General features: G+C 42.5%; 2 protein-coding genes across 6 annotated transcripts in view; one reads left to right on the top strand and one right to left on the bottom strand.

Annotated features, from left to right (window-relative positions):
- The window catches only part of drosha (drosha ribonuclease III), a 115,080-nt gene extending 103,601 nt beyond the window's left edge, over positions 1–11,479 (bottom strand). The window contains exons 1-8 of one of the 5 annotated variants that reach the window (XM_079361103.1): positions 11,282–11,479; positions 10,352–10,384; positions 9,336–10,182; positions 9,153–9,221; positions 8,536–8,833; positions 7,712–7,853; positions 2,786–2,946; positions 1,094–1,174 (exon numbers count right to left, since the gene is read on the bottom strand). In XM_079361103.1, the coding sequence (XP_079217229.1) occupies positions 1,094–1,174; positions 2,786–2,946; positions 7,712–7,853; positions 8,536–8,833; positions 9,153–9,221; positions 9,336–10,180 (1,596 nt within the window). In that variant the 5' untranslated portion in view covers positions 10,181–10,182; positions 10,352–10,384; positions 11,282–11,479. Of the gene's footprint in view, positions 1–1,093; positions 1,175–2,785; positions 2,947–7,711; positions 7,854–8,535; positions 8,834–9,152; positions 9,222–9,335; positions 10,183–10,351; positions 10,390–11,030; positions 11,245–11,281 lie in introns of those variants that run through there. The other 4 variants (XM_079361102.1, XM_079361101.1, XM_079361104.1 and 1 more) reach the window with 4 other exon arrangements.
- LOC306835055 (piggyBac transposable element-derived protein 4-like) lies at positions 4,380–6,601 on the top strand. The gene is made up of 2 exons (XM_079361452.1): positions 4,380–4,387; positions 4,776–6,601. Exon 2 carries the CDS (start codon positions 4,961–4,963, stop codon positions 6,233–6,235), a length of 1,275 nt encoding a protein of 424 aa, XP_079217578.1. The 5' UTR covers positions 4,380–4,387; positions 4,776–4,960; the 3' UTR covers positions 6,236–6,601.
- Positions 11,480–15,058: the final 3,579 nt, after the last annotated feature.

Below are 15,058 nucleotides of genomic sequence, written 5' to 3'. Positions count from 1 at the left end.
TTTAAACATTTAAACATTTAAACATTTAAACTGCCCGCCTGCTTTTAAGAGACACTAAAGCAACGTAACCAACGTACCAAACTTTCAAAACCAAGTTGAACACTGACCTGCATCTCAAAGGCAGGGTTGGTCATTTCCAACAACTTGACCGACAACTTCCAACATCGTGAGCGTCAACAACTGACGCTGTTACAGCGATTCATTTTTCAAAGAACCGATTCGACGATTTGGATCGACTTTTTTTTTTAACTGCCTTTACAATTCATCTTTACATCCTGGGCGGACGGGGTAGGACAGCAGGTCGACAGAGAGGGGAGATGACGTGCGGGAGAGGAGCCGCGGGCCGGTCTGGAGCCGAGGGGCCTCCCACTGAGAGGACCAGGGTCTCTGAACATGGAGGGGGCGACCACACCGTTAGGCCACCTGCGCCCCTATTTATGTGTTTTTCATCACTATTTGACATATTGAATTCTTTTCTCTCCATTTCTTTTGCTACTTGAATCACCTCCGTGTTTGAAATATACTAAATAAACAAAGCTGCCTTACTTTCCCTTTGTATTTAACCAATTGATGTTAATTTAGCTTCTGAGTTTAACACATGCAGGAAGTGACCTTAACGGCAACCAAATATGGACTTTCCCTCCTTTCTCCTCGGACCGAAACGGTGAAATGACTTCCGAGGTGATATCACACCTTTGTCGAACACAAGGTCGATGGACTATAATGTTTTTTCCTCAGTGAGTCACACTGGTCAGCTGCAGATAGAATCATGTGGGCGCTTTTCTTCCAAAACAAAGGAGGGGAGAGAAAACGAGCGGTGAGAAACACACACAAAAAAATAATAATAATTTCGGCACCTGGCAGAATAATCGATGAGTCACAGGTGCAGATCGACTCTCCCGTCAAATTCTTCCACATATGATCTCATCGTTTGACTCTTTGTGAGACTAAAATCTTATCGTCCCTTTGATACAAAATGGAAATCGGCCACTGCAGCAGAGAATGCATTCAGGTGCACTGGCATAATGTCCTTGGCCCCCGGTGGCACCGCTTCAAGGTTAGGAAAGTGTGATTTATTCACGGCGTGTCATACCTCCTCCCCCGGGTAGATGCTGTGGCGGATCCCCGTGCGTCTGGCCTTGGCGCTGCACTTACACAAGGGACCATCATTCATCTGGACAGAAAGGAAATACGTAAATCAGACACAGCTGATTCACTCGACATGTCGAACACGGAGGCAGCTGAACGTTCCTCGTTACAAAAGTGCAAACGCCTGCGCTTGTTCCTCCACCGCAGCTTGGAAGTTTGGTTTCTTTTTTTCCCCCACTCTGGCCCTGCGTTGACAGTTCCTGTGCCGTGTGAAAGGTAAACTGTGACGACAGCATTTCACTGACGGGACATTTCTCGCGCTATTCGTTTCACGGTTAAGAAAATGGCACTCAATTCAAAAAGGGGAAAATAAACCAATCAATAATGTTTGATCACTCTCCTCATCGTGCGGCTCGATGGCAGACCACAAACTGGCTCGGCTTATGAAGCCACTGATCTTCAGAAACCCCCCCCCCCCCCAGTGCCCTCAGTTAAAGCAGTATTATATCATGAGGTGGTCTACGTTACTGATCCGAGCGCAGGTGTTAGAATTTAGAATTTCAATGAATTACTTCTCATCATTCAGGCAGTTTATCCTCTGAGAGTTCAAGTCTTCATCTTAATACACCCACAGGTGGAATGTTTCTGATCATAAACAACACAGAGAAGATGTTAAGACTTGTTAGACGGGCTGCACGGAGGAGAACAAAGTCAACTGATTAGCGCCCTCCACTGGACAAACGGTGTAACAGAGACAGAAGGCGCTGCAGTTAGATGAAATCTTCAAAGTTGAACATTGAGTTGACGGACAGTTTACATGGTATGTGATCCGTGTGTGTGTGTGTGTGTGTGTGTGTGTGTTTTTGCACCAATACAGCGAGACACATTCCTTGATTCCGATTTTAAGACTTTAATCTTCAATCGTTGTTTTTTTCCCCCCATTCGATAATGTCAAGCAGCCTCTTCTCTTTTAAACTCATGTTCGTACGAAGTTCCAGGAACACCATCATGATTGTGGCTTCGAGTACCTGTAATCATACATTAGTCAAAGTCAGCAGCAGAGTTGGGCCATGTTGGGATTAGAGACACTGTCTGTTGTCTGAGAAGGTTTGCTGACGTTTACGAGTGGGCATGTTTGAACACAAGCAGCCAAATTGTTCTTAGACTTTCCTCTGAGTTTCTCCTGCCGGCCTCCTCTTCGTCTTAATATTATTTATTTATTTTTTTCCCCTCAAGAAATCTGAGCGAGCTGCAGCAGGATCTAAATCAGGAGAATTTAGAAGCGAGTGGAAGGGGGGGGGCGTGAAATCCTCGCGATTGTGGGGACGTGGTTAAAACCGTGTGATCTCCGCCCCCCCCCCGACCCCATCCCACCACCCTTCAGCAGGGATCGTCGCCCGCTGTGAGTGTGTGTGTGTGTGTGTGTGTGTGTGTGTGTGCGAGCAGCAGTTCGTGAAAAATCTTCAGGAGTGCGAAAAAGCGCTCATGACAAAGAGAGCATTTCAGCGATCGTCAGGGGCCACGTTTTTTGGGGGGTCTTTTAATGCCTCGCGTTACGTTAGCTCGACTTTCATCAACTTCTCATCACTTGTTCTATCTGCAGAGAAATACGGAAGATTAAAGAAAGAAACAGCGGGCGAAATAAAGACTGATGTTACATAAATCCTACACAGGGGCGCAGAGGCGGGTTACAAACCTGCCCGGGGTCGTTGTACCACAGCTCCTCGTGCAGCCGGTCGGGGTGAGCTTTCTTCCTCTTGATCTCAGCGATGACATCAAACACCTCGGAGTCGGAGCTGCTGGAGCAGGTGCTTCCTTCAGCGTCTGACTCACAGTCTGACTCACTGCTGCTGTCATCTGAAGCCAAAGAGCGAACAAAATTTTTTTTTTTTAAATAAAAAAAGGTTCTTTAACACTAGGAGCGCCAAACGGTCTAATTTACCTTTCCCATTTTTTAAATGTCTGTAACTTTCTTCAAATAAATTACATGTATCCTCTGGCACATGACTTTACCTAAATATGTGTTGATTGATGTTTTGAGCTGTTACAGGTTTGTAGAATAAATGACAAAAAAGTTAGAAGCATTTATACCCATTAGCGCCAGAAGTGGTCAAATTTACCGGCAGCCTATTTTTCGCGCCCTTTGTTTTTAATGTACCGTTGCCTAGCAACACGTCCTCGCGCACATCCTTTTCAAGCACGAGCGTACATTTTTTGAGGGAAAAGAATAGATTAGAAGACAACTGAATAGCAGATAAGAGCATAGATATAATAGACAATAGAGTTAGTATAAATAAGAAATAATAAGTTTGAAGAGCAGAGAAGAGAAAAGGACAGAAAAGAACAGAATAGAAAAGAAGAGAAGAGAAGAGAACAGAATCGGCAAGTAGCTATAACATCAGCTAATTTAGCTAATCAAAGGATAAGAGGAAAGCAGATTGAATAGAAGAAAAGATAAATGGATAGAAAAAAAAGAAATCTGACAGCCAAACAGGCTTTAGAACTTCTCCAAAATCTGGAAGAGGATAATTCAGATGGAGGAGACGTTTCGATGAGCGACTGGGAGATAGAGGACAGTTCAAGTACCGAGTCTGAAGACGAGTACAGACCAGTACCACCACCGCATAAAAAGCGGAGACTTGCCCCAGGACAAGAGGAGAGACGCTCTCGAGGTAGGCATACTTTTTTTCTGAGCTATTGATTTCCGCAACAGCAGAACAATATTGTTTTCTAAGTCTGAAAATTTAAAAATCATAGCTGAAAAGATTAACATATAAGCCATATGACACTCCTCCGGACTGGAGCACATTATTACACATAAGCTACATTTGCTCTCTGGTTGTGATAAACATTTATGATTAGGCCAAAAGAGTTGAAAGAAGAGTTGACATTGTTTTGAGAGGATTGTTGGCCCTCTCTAACTAGAAATATTAATGTCTGAATCAACAGAGCAACCAGCAGCAGCTGCCCATGCCCTACAAGCTGCAACGCCAACACCACGACTGGAAGATGTGCAAGGTTGGTTATTTTAGTTTCTAAAAATATACTACGCCTATAGGCTAATAAAATATGTTTTATATTTGCTTCGTGGCAAATCTAGGCAACTATATTGTGAGAACATGGATTATTATACATAGTCTATTTTATTTCATTCAGGGAATTCCTGCTTTTATTTGTAGGCTACTTTATGTTCCTAATATTGATTAATCCTCTTGATTTACAGAGCAGCCACAAGGAATGGCAGACCACAGTCTCCATATCAGTCCACAAGTGAGAGCGCATTCTTTAGATGCAACAGGTAGGCTACTTTTTCCTTTCGCAGCAGCAAAAAACCAAACCTCAAAATGTATATATTCTTCTTTTAATTATGGGCTAATTGGATTAGTCCCGGACATAATTGCCATCTACACGGTGCGTTGCATGAAAGAAAAGTTTTAATTACGTCAAAAATATAACTTTAATTTACCCTTTTATGAATCCAAAATACACTATAAGTCCCCAAAAAAACGAAATATACACTATGAGCCAGAAAGTTCAGTTTAAACTGTCTTTTTAGTCTCTTTTTAATCCACAAAAAGCAATCTGCCGACGGTCGCTCATCCACAAATTATACTACCAACACGCTCATTTCAGTCAAAATAACTTTCTGATTGATATGACAGACATATGACGTGATTTTTTTGCAGGGCTGACGCCTCCAACTGTGGAAACGGCGAAAGACGGGACACAATGGCAACTCATTCAGCCTGGAGCACAGCCAGGCAGACGTCAGTCGCAAAATGTTGTAACAGAAAATAGCGGCCCTACTGCACACGCAAGAAGGAACATTGATGATCCCCTCAGTGCCTTTTTATGTTTATTTGACAACTCAATGCTTCACCACATCCGTGATTGCACAGTGGCAGAGGCGCACAGGGTGCAAGGTGACAACACCTGGAATGTGTCTGTGGAGGAGCTGAGGGCTTTTATTGCGCTCCTATATGTGCGTGGGACATACAGCGGAAAGAACAGCAGTATGGAGAGTTTTTGGTCAGAGACCTGGGGGATTCCCTTTTTTAGCTCAACAATGCCCCGCAACCGCTACAGAGAAATCATGCGCTATCTACGGTTTGATAAAAAAGATAGCAGGCGTTCACGTCTCTCTAGCGACAAGTTTGCCCTGATATCAGAGGTGTGGGAAAAATTTGTGCAGAACTGCATTGCCTGCTACAAACCTGGTGCGCACATCACTGTGGACGAGCAGCTATTCCCCACAAAAGCGCGGTGCCGCTTCACACAGTATATGGGGAACAAACCCGACAAGTTCGGGATCAAATTCTGGCTTGCGGCTGACGTGCAGAGCAAATACATGCTCAATGGCTTCCCTTATCTGGGAAAAGATGAGAGCCGACCTGCTGGCCAGCGTTTAGGAGAGAGTGTGGTGTTGAAGTTGGTGCAGCCATTTGAGGGAAAGGGGAGAAATGTCACCACTGACAATTTTTTCACCTCCCTCTCACTTGCCAAACAACTGCGTGCAAAGAACACCAGCCTAGTGGGGACCATGAATAAGACCAGACGGGAGCTTCCTCCATCTGCGCAAGGCAGAGGGGAGCTGTTTTCCACAAAGGTGCTGAAAGCGGAGGGGGCTACGCTGACAGTTTACCAGGGGAAAACAAATAAGAACGTGGCCATCCTCAGCACCATGCATCCGGATGTCGAATGTGGGAAGGACAGAAAGAAAAAACCGGAAAGTGTAGTATTTTATAACTACACGAAAGTTGGTGTCGACGTTCTGGACCAGATGGCCAAACAGTGCTCCACCAAAGGGGGTACTCGCCGGTGGCCAGTGGCAGTCCTTTATAACATCTTGGACCTGGCTGCCATCAATGCACATATTCTGCATAAGAAATGTAGCAGCAAACCCATCGCGAGGAGGGCCTTTATCAGGCAGCTGGCCATGGAGCTGAGGGAGGACCACATCAAGGTGAAGCAGCCCAGCCTCAATGCTCGTGTGAGAGAGGTGCAGCCCGAGCCTAAAAGAAGGCAGTGCCAAATTAACAGCAGCTGCCTGCAAAATAAAACATGGGCCACATGTAAACATTGCAAGCGCCCTGTCTGTGGCAAGTGCACACGCAAAGTGGACACCTACTGCGCAGATTGCCAGTAAATAGACATTTAGTGACGCGCAGGTAATGTAAATATATAAATAATTCATTAGAGTAACAGTTTATTAGAGTAATAAAGAATGTATGTATAGGATGTTTATTGTTATTATATGTGTATATAGTATGGTTTCGACATAATTCCTCTTTGTTCTAAATTGAAAATATATTCCTTTCGGCTTTGTTCATTTAAATTAAATTTAAAATTCTACATTTCCAGGTCATAAAGAATATATGTAAATATTGTTGTGATTTCAAGTTTATAAAGGTTTATTTTGACCGACATCAATTGTTTTCACGTTGTTCAAACAAATCTATTTAGTTCATCTTCGCTAATTAATTAATAAATTCATTTATCTAACCCCCAAGTTCTTGTACTTGTTTTCGTTGCCTCCTTCTTTCACTATGGTTAAGTTTCCTAACAAATAGTGTAGCCTGTACAATGTGTGGTTGTCTTTTCTACATTTACTCTCTCCTCTCGACATAGCCTATCGCTGCGGCAACCAAAGGGTCAACATGTATTTTGATAGCATTGATACATTATTCTAATTACTTGACAAATTGGTATGCTGGGATGTGCAGTGTCGTCAGAACCCGTTTCTGTCAAGTACATAAATAAAAACTAATCATAATCTTTCGTGCGGCTGGCACATTAATATTCAGGTAGGCTACTTTCAAGCTGCGGTAAAAAATACCGCCGCGGCGACAGTAGGGGGTGCTGTATGCTGGCGCTTCTAGTGTTAATCATTGGGGCTGAAGGCTGAGACACAATTCAGTCGAGTGCTTAAGCGCTCTCTCTCTCTCTCTCTCTTGATGCGTTATAAAGCATCAAGTCTCAGGGTTTGTCAAAACACTTTCAAACTGTGAGCTCTCACTCGGAGTCTCCCTCCCCGTGTCCACGAATGATTATCCTCCGAGAGCTGATGAAACAGCAGAGTTTGTGATGCGTGAGCTCATTGGATGACCTTAATGATGTCGTTCTGTTACACTCTTTCCTCAAGCGTTGTTTAAATGTATTATGTCTGTAAAGCACTGTGAATTGCCTTGTGTCTGAACAGCGCTATGTAAATAAACTTGCCTTAATGTTTTTTTTTACTTTATGATCCTGCAGGTTCTGGGGTTGATTAATTAATGTTATAAGGCCTTAGGCCTAAAAGGTACTCCATATTTTTGTGTTTTTAATTTTATTATTTTTAACTTTTTTTTCTTTTTCAAATTCAATAAAAATTTGATCACAAAAAAAAAAAATACTAAAAAAATCTTGAAGAAAAATAAAGTATCTGAAGCTCGGTAACATCGTTTGAACCTGTGTTCAGGCCGCTTTCCAGATCAGAGTGTGAGATCGAAGGAGGTTGTCGATCGACTTTAAGGCCACAAAGCTCGGCCCTACTTACAACGACTGCATGCACCCACTCCCCTTTAGTGACACAGACAGACGAGGAGACAGGGCCGGTCCTCCCTGCTTCTGCAGGAGAACTCACCGGGGTCTTCGTCCAGTTTGGTCTTGGGCGGGTCCCATTTCGGCCGAGCGGCCTTCGCTCTCTCCTGCCTCCTCAGCAGCTCTTCCTCGAAGCGCTCGTACAGATCCCGCAGCTTACTGGTCCCCACCACCGTGGAGTCTCCCTAAACACAACAAGACAAAGAACACGGCTCTCTCTCTCTCTCTTTCTTTTCACGTCACTTTTAAAATCAGCCGGACAAGTACACGTTGAACTGTTACGAAGCGGAAGGAGCAGAGAAACGAAGCCGGGCCTCCTCTGTGTCTGCACGCCGGCTTTATCAGACGTCTCGTCAGACACGAGGTGTGAAGTGCATTATGGGAAAAGAGGAAGTAGCTGATGACAACGCTCAGACGCTGCAGGTAAAGGTGAGAGATTGAAGAGGAATTTCCGAAAGATTCAAAGACATCGAGGTGGCGATTCAGAACGAGTGACGAAGAGTAAAGCAGCAAAAACCTTCCGGGATTTCTGATTGGTTACGTTTTAATACGGCAATTTACGAATGACAAAAGCTGCAGTTTTGATGAAGGTGAAATGTGTGACATGGGGTCGCTCTTGTGTCTGCACGGTTGAGAAAAGAACGAGACGGCCTGTGTCGTCTTAGCATTTGTTTTCGGATCGCCATCTTTTTTTTCTTCTTTTTTTTTTATGTTTTCGAAGAGTAGAAAGTGTTTTCGGTTGCAGGAAGCCGCACGCAGAAAAAGTACCACATCCAGCATTTTTGTTTTCTGCGTGGCCGCTCTGAGCGCGTGGGTTGAATATGTTTCCGGTGAAATATTTCATAGGACATAAAGTGCCAACGGTACCACTTGGTCCATGGGGTCGTTGGAGTAGTAGTTCTCGGCGTGCGTGCAGCGGATCCACGCGGGTCTCAGCAGCTCTTCTTCCTCTTTCTCCTCCTCCGTCTTTTCTCTCTCCTTCTCTCGGTCCCTGTCTCTCTCCCTCTCTCGCTCTCGGTCGGCCGAGGCTGAGGCCGAGTCCTCGGAGTCTCGGCTCCTGACGGAGACGTAGCTGCGCTCTCTGCTCGGGCCCGACGAGCTCTCGGACCTCCTCTCCCTCTCCTCCTCCCAGCGGCCTCGTTTCCTGTCTCTGCTTGAAGACCGGCTAAAAAATAAAATAAAATAAAAAAACACAGTCATCACAACACCGCATGGATTTTAAACCACTCGTGATCAATTTGAACGAACTCTAAACGCACATATTCACAACTTCATCCAGCAAGAAAACAGAAACTCACGGAGGAAGCGGAAGCAGCCCAGAGGACTTGTGTCAGAAAAATCTATGAAATGATTATTTTTATCATGACCTAAATGTTTCACGCAGAGATATTAAAGCTTATTCAAGGTTTTTTTAACGAACGCAACTTTAAAGCTTACTTCCTGGTCATGAACATGAGGGCAGATTGTTACGTGTACATGTGTACCTTCGAGGTCTTTTTCTGTGTCTGTCAGGTGACTGGGATCTCCGACTTTCTCTGTGTCGATACCTCTCCCTGTAAGAGAAAAAAAACACACACACTGTGTATAATGAAAAAAATAAAACATTCACAGATGATTTTTTTGTTTTTAGGAGGGGTAGTGGGGGGGTGTTCCACTTCTTGATTTACCTGCTTCGGTCCCTGCTCCTGTGTCTGGGCGGAGTCCTCCCTCTGTCGTACTCAGACCTGTACCGCCCCCCTTCTGCTCTGCCTCGCCTGTCCGGGCTCCTCCCGCGGTCCTTCCTTTCGCCGGGAAACTCCATTTTATTCTTGTCACCGTGGTTACCGTAACCGTAGCCCTTCAACCTGTGCTCGTCGTGGTGGTACCCTCTATCTGGAGACCTGCGCTTGTCCGTGCTTTTCTCCAACTTGTACTGTCCCCCGTGCCTGAAGCTGTGCTCCGCTTTGAACGTGTTGGGGCTCTGAGTGTAGCCGGGGTTGAAGGGTGGAGGAGGGAAAGGAGGGTGGGGGTAGTTCATGGAGTAAGGAGAGTGGTAGCCCATTGGCTGTGAGGCTATAGGGGGGGGCATGGGGGGATGGGGTATCGGCGGCGGTGGCACAGGCGGCATCATGTAAGGGTGGTAGGCATTTTGAGCGGACACCTGGGACCCTTGGATGGGACCCCCCGCGGAGCCGGGGAGAGGAGGCGGTGGAAAGTTAGGCGGCGGCTCGGGGAAGCCCTGTCGGAGCGGGGGCTTGGGGAAAGGTGGACGTACAGGGCACTGGTTCAGAGAACTCTGAGGCTGAGAGGGGACAGGTGGAGGGTACTGCATGAAGTCAGAGTGCACGGGCATGTAGCCACTGTTGCCATGGTAGCCGGAAGTGGCAGGAGTCTGAGGGTCATAGCGGTACGGAGGAACAGGAGGCTGGGGAGGGGGCTGCCTCAGGTTACCGGGGCGGTAGTTTTGAGGGGAGCCGTGCTGGCCTGGTGGCATTCCTCCTCTGGGAGCAGCTCGATCATGATGGAAAGACATGACTGAGAATGACATGGACAAAAAGCAGTCAGATGAAAGTGAAACGTGACACGGAATAAACCCAAATTAAACTAACAGCACGTTGATGAAGATTTGACGTAAACTATGTCGAAAACAATCAGAGGAAAAGTTAGCTTTAAAATCCCTCTGCAGCAAGTGGAGAAGACTTACCTTTAGTTTTGTGTCAAGTTTCCCAAAGACGATCTTTCCTTTCAAAAATGTAAACAAAAGCTTTTTTTAGAAACATGAGAGTGGAGTTAAAAATGCTGGAAGAGTTATGCTAAGGGGAAATAACATTTTTTGGGTTAATACCATACCAGTGCTAAGAGAGTTTCAGGACAAACGTGTTTTACTCTTCATAGTTTTGTATTTTTGTGGCTGAATTTCAAGTTTGTCTTTACTCATCTCGTGGTGTTTTAGTACAGAATAATAGACGCACCTTGATCTATTGATCCCCCCTTTTTTTTTTTTTTGAAATTGTTCACCAACCATTTCAGTGAATAAATTGAAGTTAAAGGAAAACAAAAATATGATTCCAGCACCTTGAATGTGAATATGTTCTCTCCTCATTATATATATATATATCTATATATATATATATATATATATATATATATATATATGCAATTTGCCTCTGCAATTCATAATAATAATAATTCATAATAATAATATAATAATAACATTTGAATAATAGTTGAGGCCAGAGATATCATATGTAGTCAATCCCCTATTTACAAGCCTGACATATAGGCTACAGATGAGTGAATGTGAAAATAAAATGATTCAAACAGAAGTACTTTGTTTAAAATAACTGATGACTGCATCCTTCACAAAACGGCTCGACACCTACTGATCTACAGTCTGTGGTACTGATGTCAGCATCTTTAGCTCGTCCTCGCGAGCTGTCGAAACATGCTACACAACACAGGAAAGAAATTGACTAAAAGACACCGTAAGATTAAAAAAAAAAAAAAAGAAAGCAGCCCCTTTTTCAGTCGACGTTTATGAAGTTTTATCTTGAAGCTAACCGCAACAGCTAGGATAAGCTTCACTCGTTAGCAAGCCTGCTTGCACATAGAGAAAGAGCATTTGTGAAATCACTTACCTTTACAAATAAACCACATAGGCAGCAGACGTCTTCAAGTCCTTGTAAATAACGAATAACTACAGCACTATAAATCGTTTTGGAAATGACTGAATGAACCTTAGAAATGTATTGCGCTTTAGCACAGGTCTCACGCTTCACTAGAGACCTTGTTTCCAGCCGGAATAGTTAGACAGAGGGACAAGGACGGGCCAATAATATTCAGCAAGGCAGTCATTGACCAATGAAAAACGAGTGCAGTTTTGGAGGGCTTCTATTTAGTGTGAAACACCAGTGTAGAGCTTCAACATGGCACTTTCATATAGTAAAATTTGAGATGTTATTCGAAGCTTTTATTCCTATGTTTACATGACATGATAATGATAAATGTTTACTCAGAAGAGTAAAGGATTAGAGGGATGTACCATCTAGCATATGCATATATATATATATATATATATATATATATATATATATATATATATATATATATATATATATAAAATATTATATTCTTACAAGAAGTCTGCGCACAAGAAAACTTACTACTAAACTTATACTCTGCGATTTCTTCATTGAATTAAATATATTAGAAACAGCCTGAAACCTGACAACTCAGGAATTCAATCTGTTTGAAATCTAAGGTTCAAGGTTATTTTCAGTGAATTTTCAGATCTTATTTTATTAATGTCGATGTTCTGCTACATTCTTTAACCTCATTTTGAATAAACATTCTCCTTCAATGAGACTTTCTGACTGTTGTGTTTCTGCCTTTTCTTCATGCAGAGAGAGGGGGGGGGAAGTCTATTTGAATGTAATGCTTTGTGTTACCACTGTGATCTACATTCTGATTATTTCATTGAAAAATAAAACTGAGTGTAGCTTTGTTAACACCTGTTTGTTTTTTGTTTGTTTTTTTTGGGGGGGGCAAGCATGTGTGAACATAAACAGCCACATCTATATAAAGGTTTTGTCAAGCCTCTGCAAAGCTGGAGAACAAACGGCTGCTCATGATTACTGCAATTTTGACTTTATCCACATTTTAAAAAACAAAAAAAATCTGCAATAACATCCAGAAATAATCTGCTATATTGTATGCGTTTGTTTTTGTGTGGCACATGTGAATGCTTCTTACTGATGTTCTTAATAAATATTTCAGTAACTCACCTTCATTCCAAGATTGAACTCTTTTTTGAAAATGCTGAGTCTTTGTGATTCTTTCATTTATGATCAAATCCAAGGATACTGACTTAATGTATAAGATTTATTGATATCAGCCTTCAAAAGCACATTTATCCAAACACAAATTGATTCACAGTATGGAATCAGGTATCAGGTGAAAAAAAAAGAAAAAAAAGAAAGCCATCGCAACTTCTGCATGTCGACTAAAATTATCTCTGTTTGAGGTTCATTTAGATGTGAATGTAAACTAATCAAGTTCTGCCTTTCTGTTGTTGTTTTTTATTTACATCTTTCCATGGTTTTAGGGTTAATGTTTCATAGGATGGAGACCAATCTCTGTGTCTGATCGTGCTGCTTTACATGCCCAGCCATGCTCTTTATGTCATAGCAACAGCGGAGAGACTTTCTTAGGTGGACCAGGATCATGTTAATTAAACAGGACGGTGACTCAAGCTGACTGTGATTACCCCATGTTGAAATATTCCCCTGTTATCTCAGACATCACGTCTGGTTTGTAAGAGCCACCACAGAACATTTCATTGTTTAAATGATGTTTTCTTTAAGCTTTTTTTTAAGTTGTCCTTCTGACCTCTACTGTCTGTGTTGTTCATTGTGAATGAAATTGAATGATGCAACCAAGAAGTAATATATTGCATATTGGAGTCAGTAGGTTACCTGTGGATTTCCTCTTACCTGCATTATGTTTGGAATAACATTGTAAAGTCTCATCTATGATCCCTTCCAACAGGTTTGTGGATTTTCCACAATTAACATTCATTGGAGATGACATGAAGCCTTCATAATTACCGTTGATGTTCACAAAAATGTCATTGTTCTGAACATATCCTATGTAAGAACCCATTTGCTTGTGATACTAATACATTCTGTGGTGTAAAAATCATCTAAAAAGGTGTTCAATGACATTAAATATTGGTGGAATGGCTTTGCTTGACTTTCTTGACCTCGATGGAAAATAGATGCATCAGAGCTTACAACACCTCCTCCTGTTGCCTCGAGTTCTGCAGTGAGCAAGTTGGGGTCTACCGGTTGATTATTGTACGAGGGGGCCTGGCAGACGCTCGCAAAATGATTCATGTAATCTTACTCATTTAAACAGGAACACAGAAAGCTCTCTCAGAATCCTCCGTTTTGGTGTGTGTGTCTCTTTAAATCCCTCATAGCTGTCAAGAAATGTAGATTCCACTTTGAAGAAAACGTGAAAACATTCTGAAAAGGGCGCAACAATGCCACAAAATAACACTAGCACTTCTTACAACTCACTTGGATACTGCCAACAGTATATTAAACCTTGAAATATGAATCATGTTTGAGATATTTTTTGCAAAGTACAGGTCACCGTTTGTACCTAACCTAATTTTATAATTGTTGAGAGAGAACTGAGCCAAAAAGAAAAGAGAAAATAGGAGACTTGCTCTGTGTGTGGAGATAAAGAGGGCCAAGAAATCTAACAAACTATTAAAATGCTTATGTAGCTGCCAAACAGAACAAACTCAGCCCTGTTTGCTGTTGGATTCTCCCCCACTTGACCCCCCATCTTTCCCTCAAAGTTGACTGTAATCTCCAGCTCCTCATGCTGTTCCACTGCTCCTATATCAGACTGAGAGTCATAGATCACCAGAGACTCTCGAATAATTTAGAAGTAAATTGGATGCCATCTATTAGCCTTTCACGGAATCAGTTTCGATAATAGGAGAAAACAGCGCTGCGCCTGCACCTGATCTTCTGCTACAGGCGTCCCCCCAAAGTGGAGGTTTATTCTCATAAAGCCCTGATTTTAGACACCACCTGGAGATGTTTAAAGAGATTTACACACACTTGTGATGTAATACTATATCATACCCTCACTCTCCATGGCTCATTTAATGGATGCTTAAATGCTAAGAATTGCATTGAAGCTTAAAAGACAGTCTATTATTCATTTAAAAAATCTGATTAAGTGACAATTTAAAGTGTCCAATTGACCTACAGGATGCATGTTTTTGGGGTGTGGGAGGAAACTGGAGCCCAGGGTGGAAACCCACGCAGTCACAGGGAGGACATGCAAACTCCACACAGACAAGTTGATGTGTCTGCTGTAAGGCCGCGGGGCTTGCCACCCAGCCGCCGTGCTGTGAAATTTTTTCGGCTGGCAACACGCAATCAATTTTAAAAATCGCTGCGTGTAGCCAACCTAAAAAACAGGAACAACGAACTCCATGTAGGCTACCCCACATATCAGTGAAAAATAAAGGCTTCATGTGTTTGCAAAGATTAAATCCACCCCTCCAGAAATGTATGAGGACATACTAATTTTTTTTTCAACATAATGGAAGTGTAACTTTAATTTTTCCATTTTTTGGTCACAAAACAGAAACACAATTCAATCCAACCCCCAACAATTAAACCCAAAATATTCATTTATCAAAATTGTCCAGAACCCAAAGGGATTTCAAGGTCTAAAAACAAAATAAACTCTTACTATTTAAAAAGATGAACATGAGAAACTATTCTCTATATAAATATTAAAGCAAATTCATTTGATATCCAGTTGTCATTGGTGGTTATAACAGCATTATCTAATGTGAACCAGTGTGAAACCAATGTTTAACACT

This window comes from Symphodus melops (genome assembly GCF_947650265.1).
Source record: "Symphodus melops genome assembly, chromosome: 14".
Taxonomy (NCBI): Eukaryota; Metazoa; Chordata; class Actinopteri; order Labriformes; family Labridae; genus Symphodus; species Symphodus melops.
Note: the sequence above shows the minus strand (reverse complement) of the source record. Positions and strands in the feature narration are given on the sequence as shown.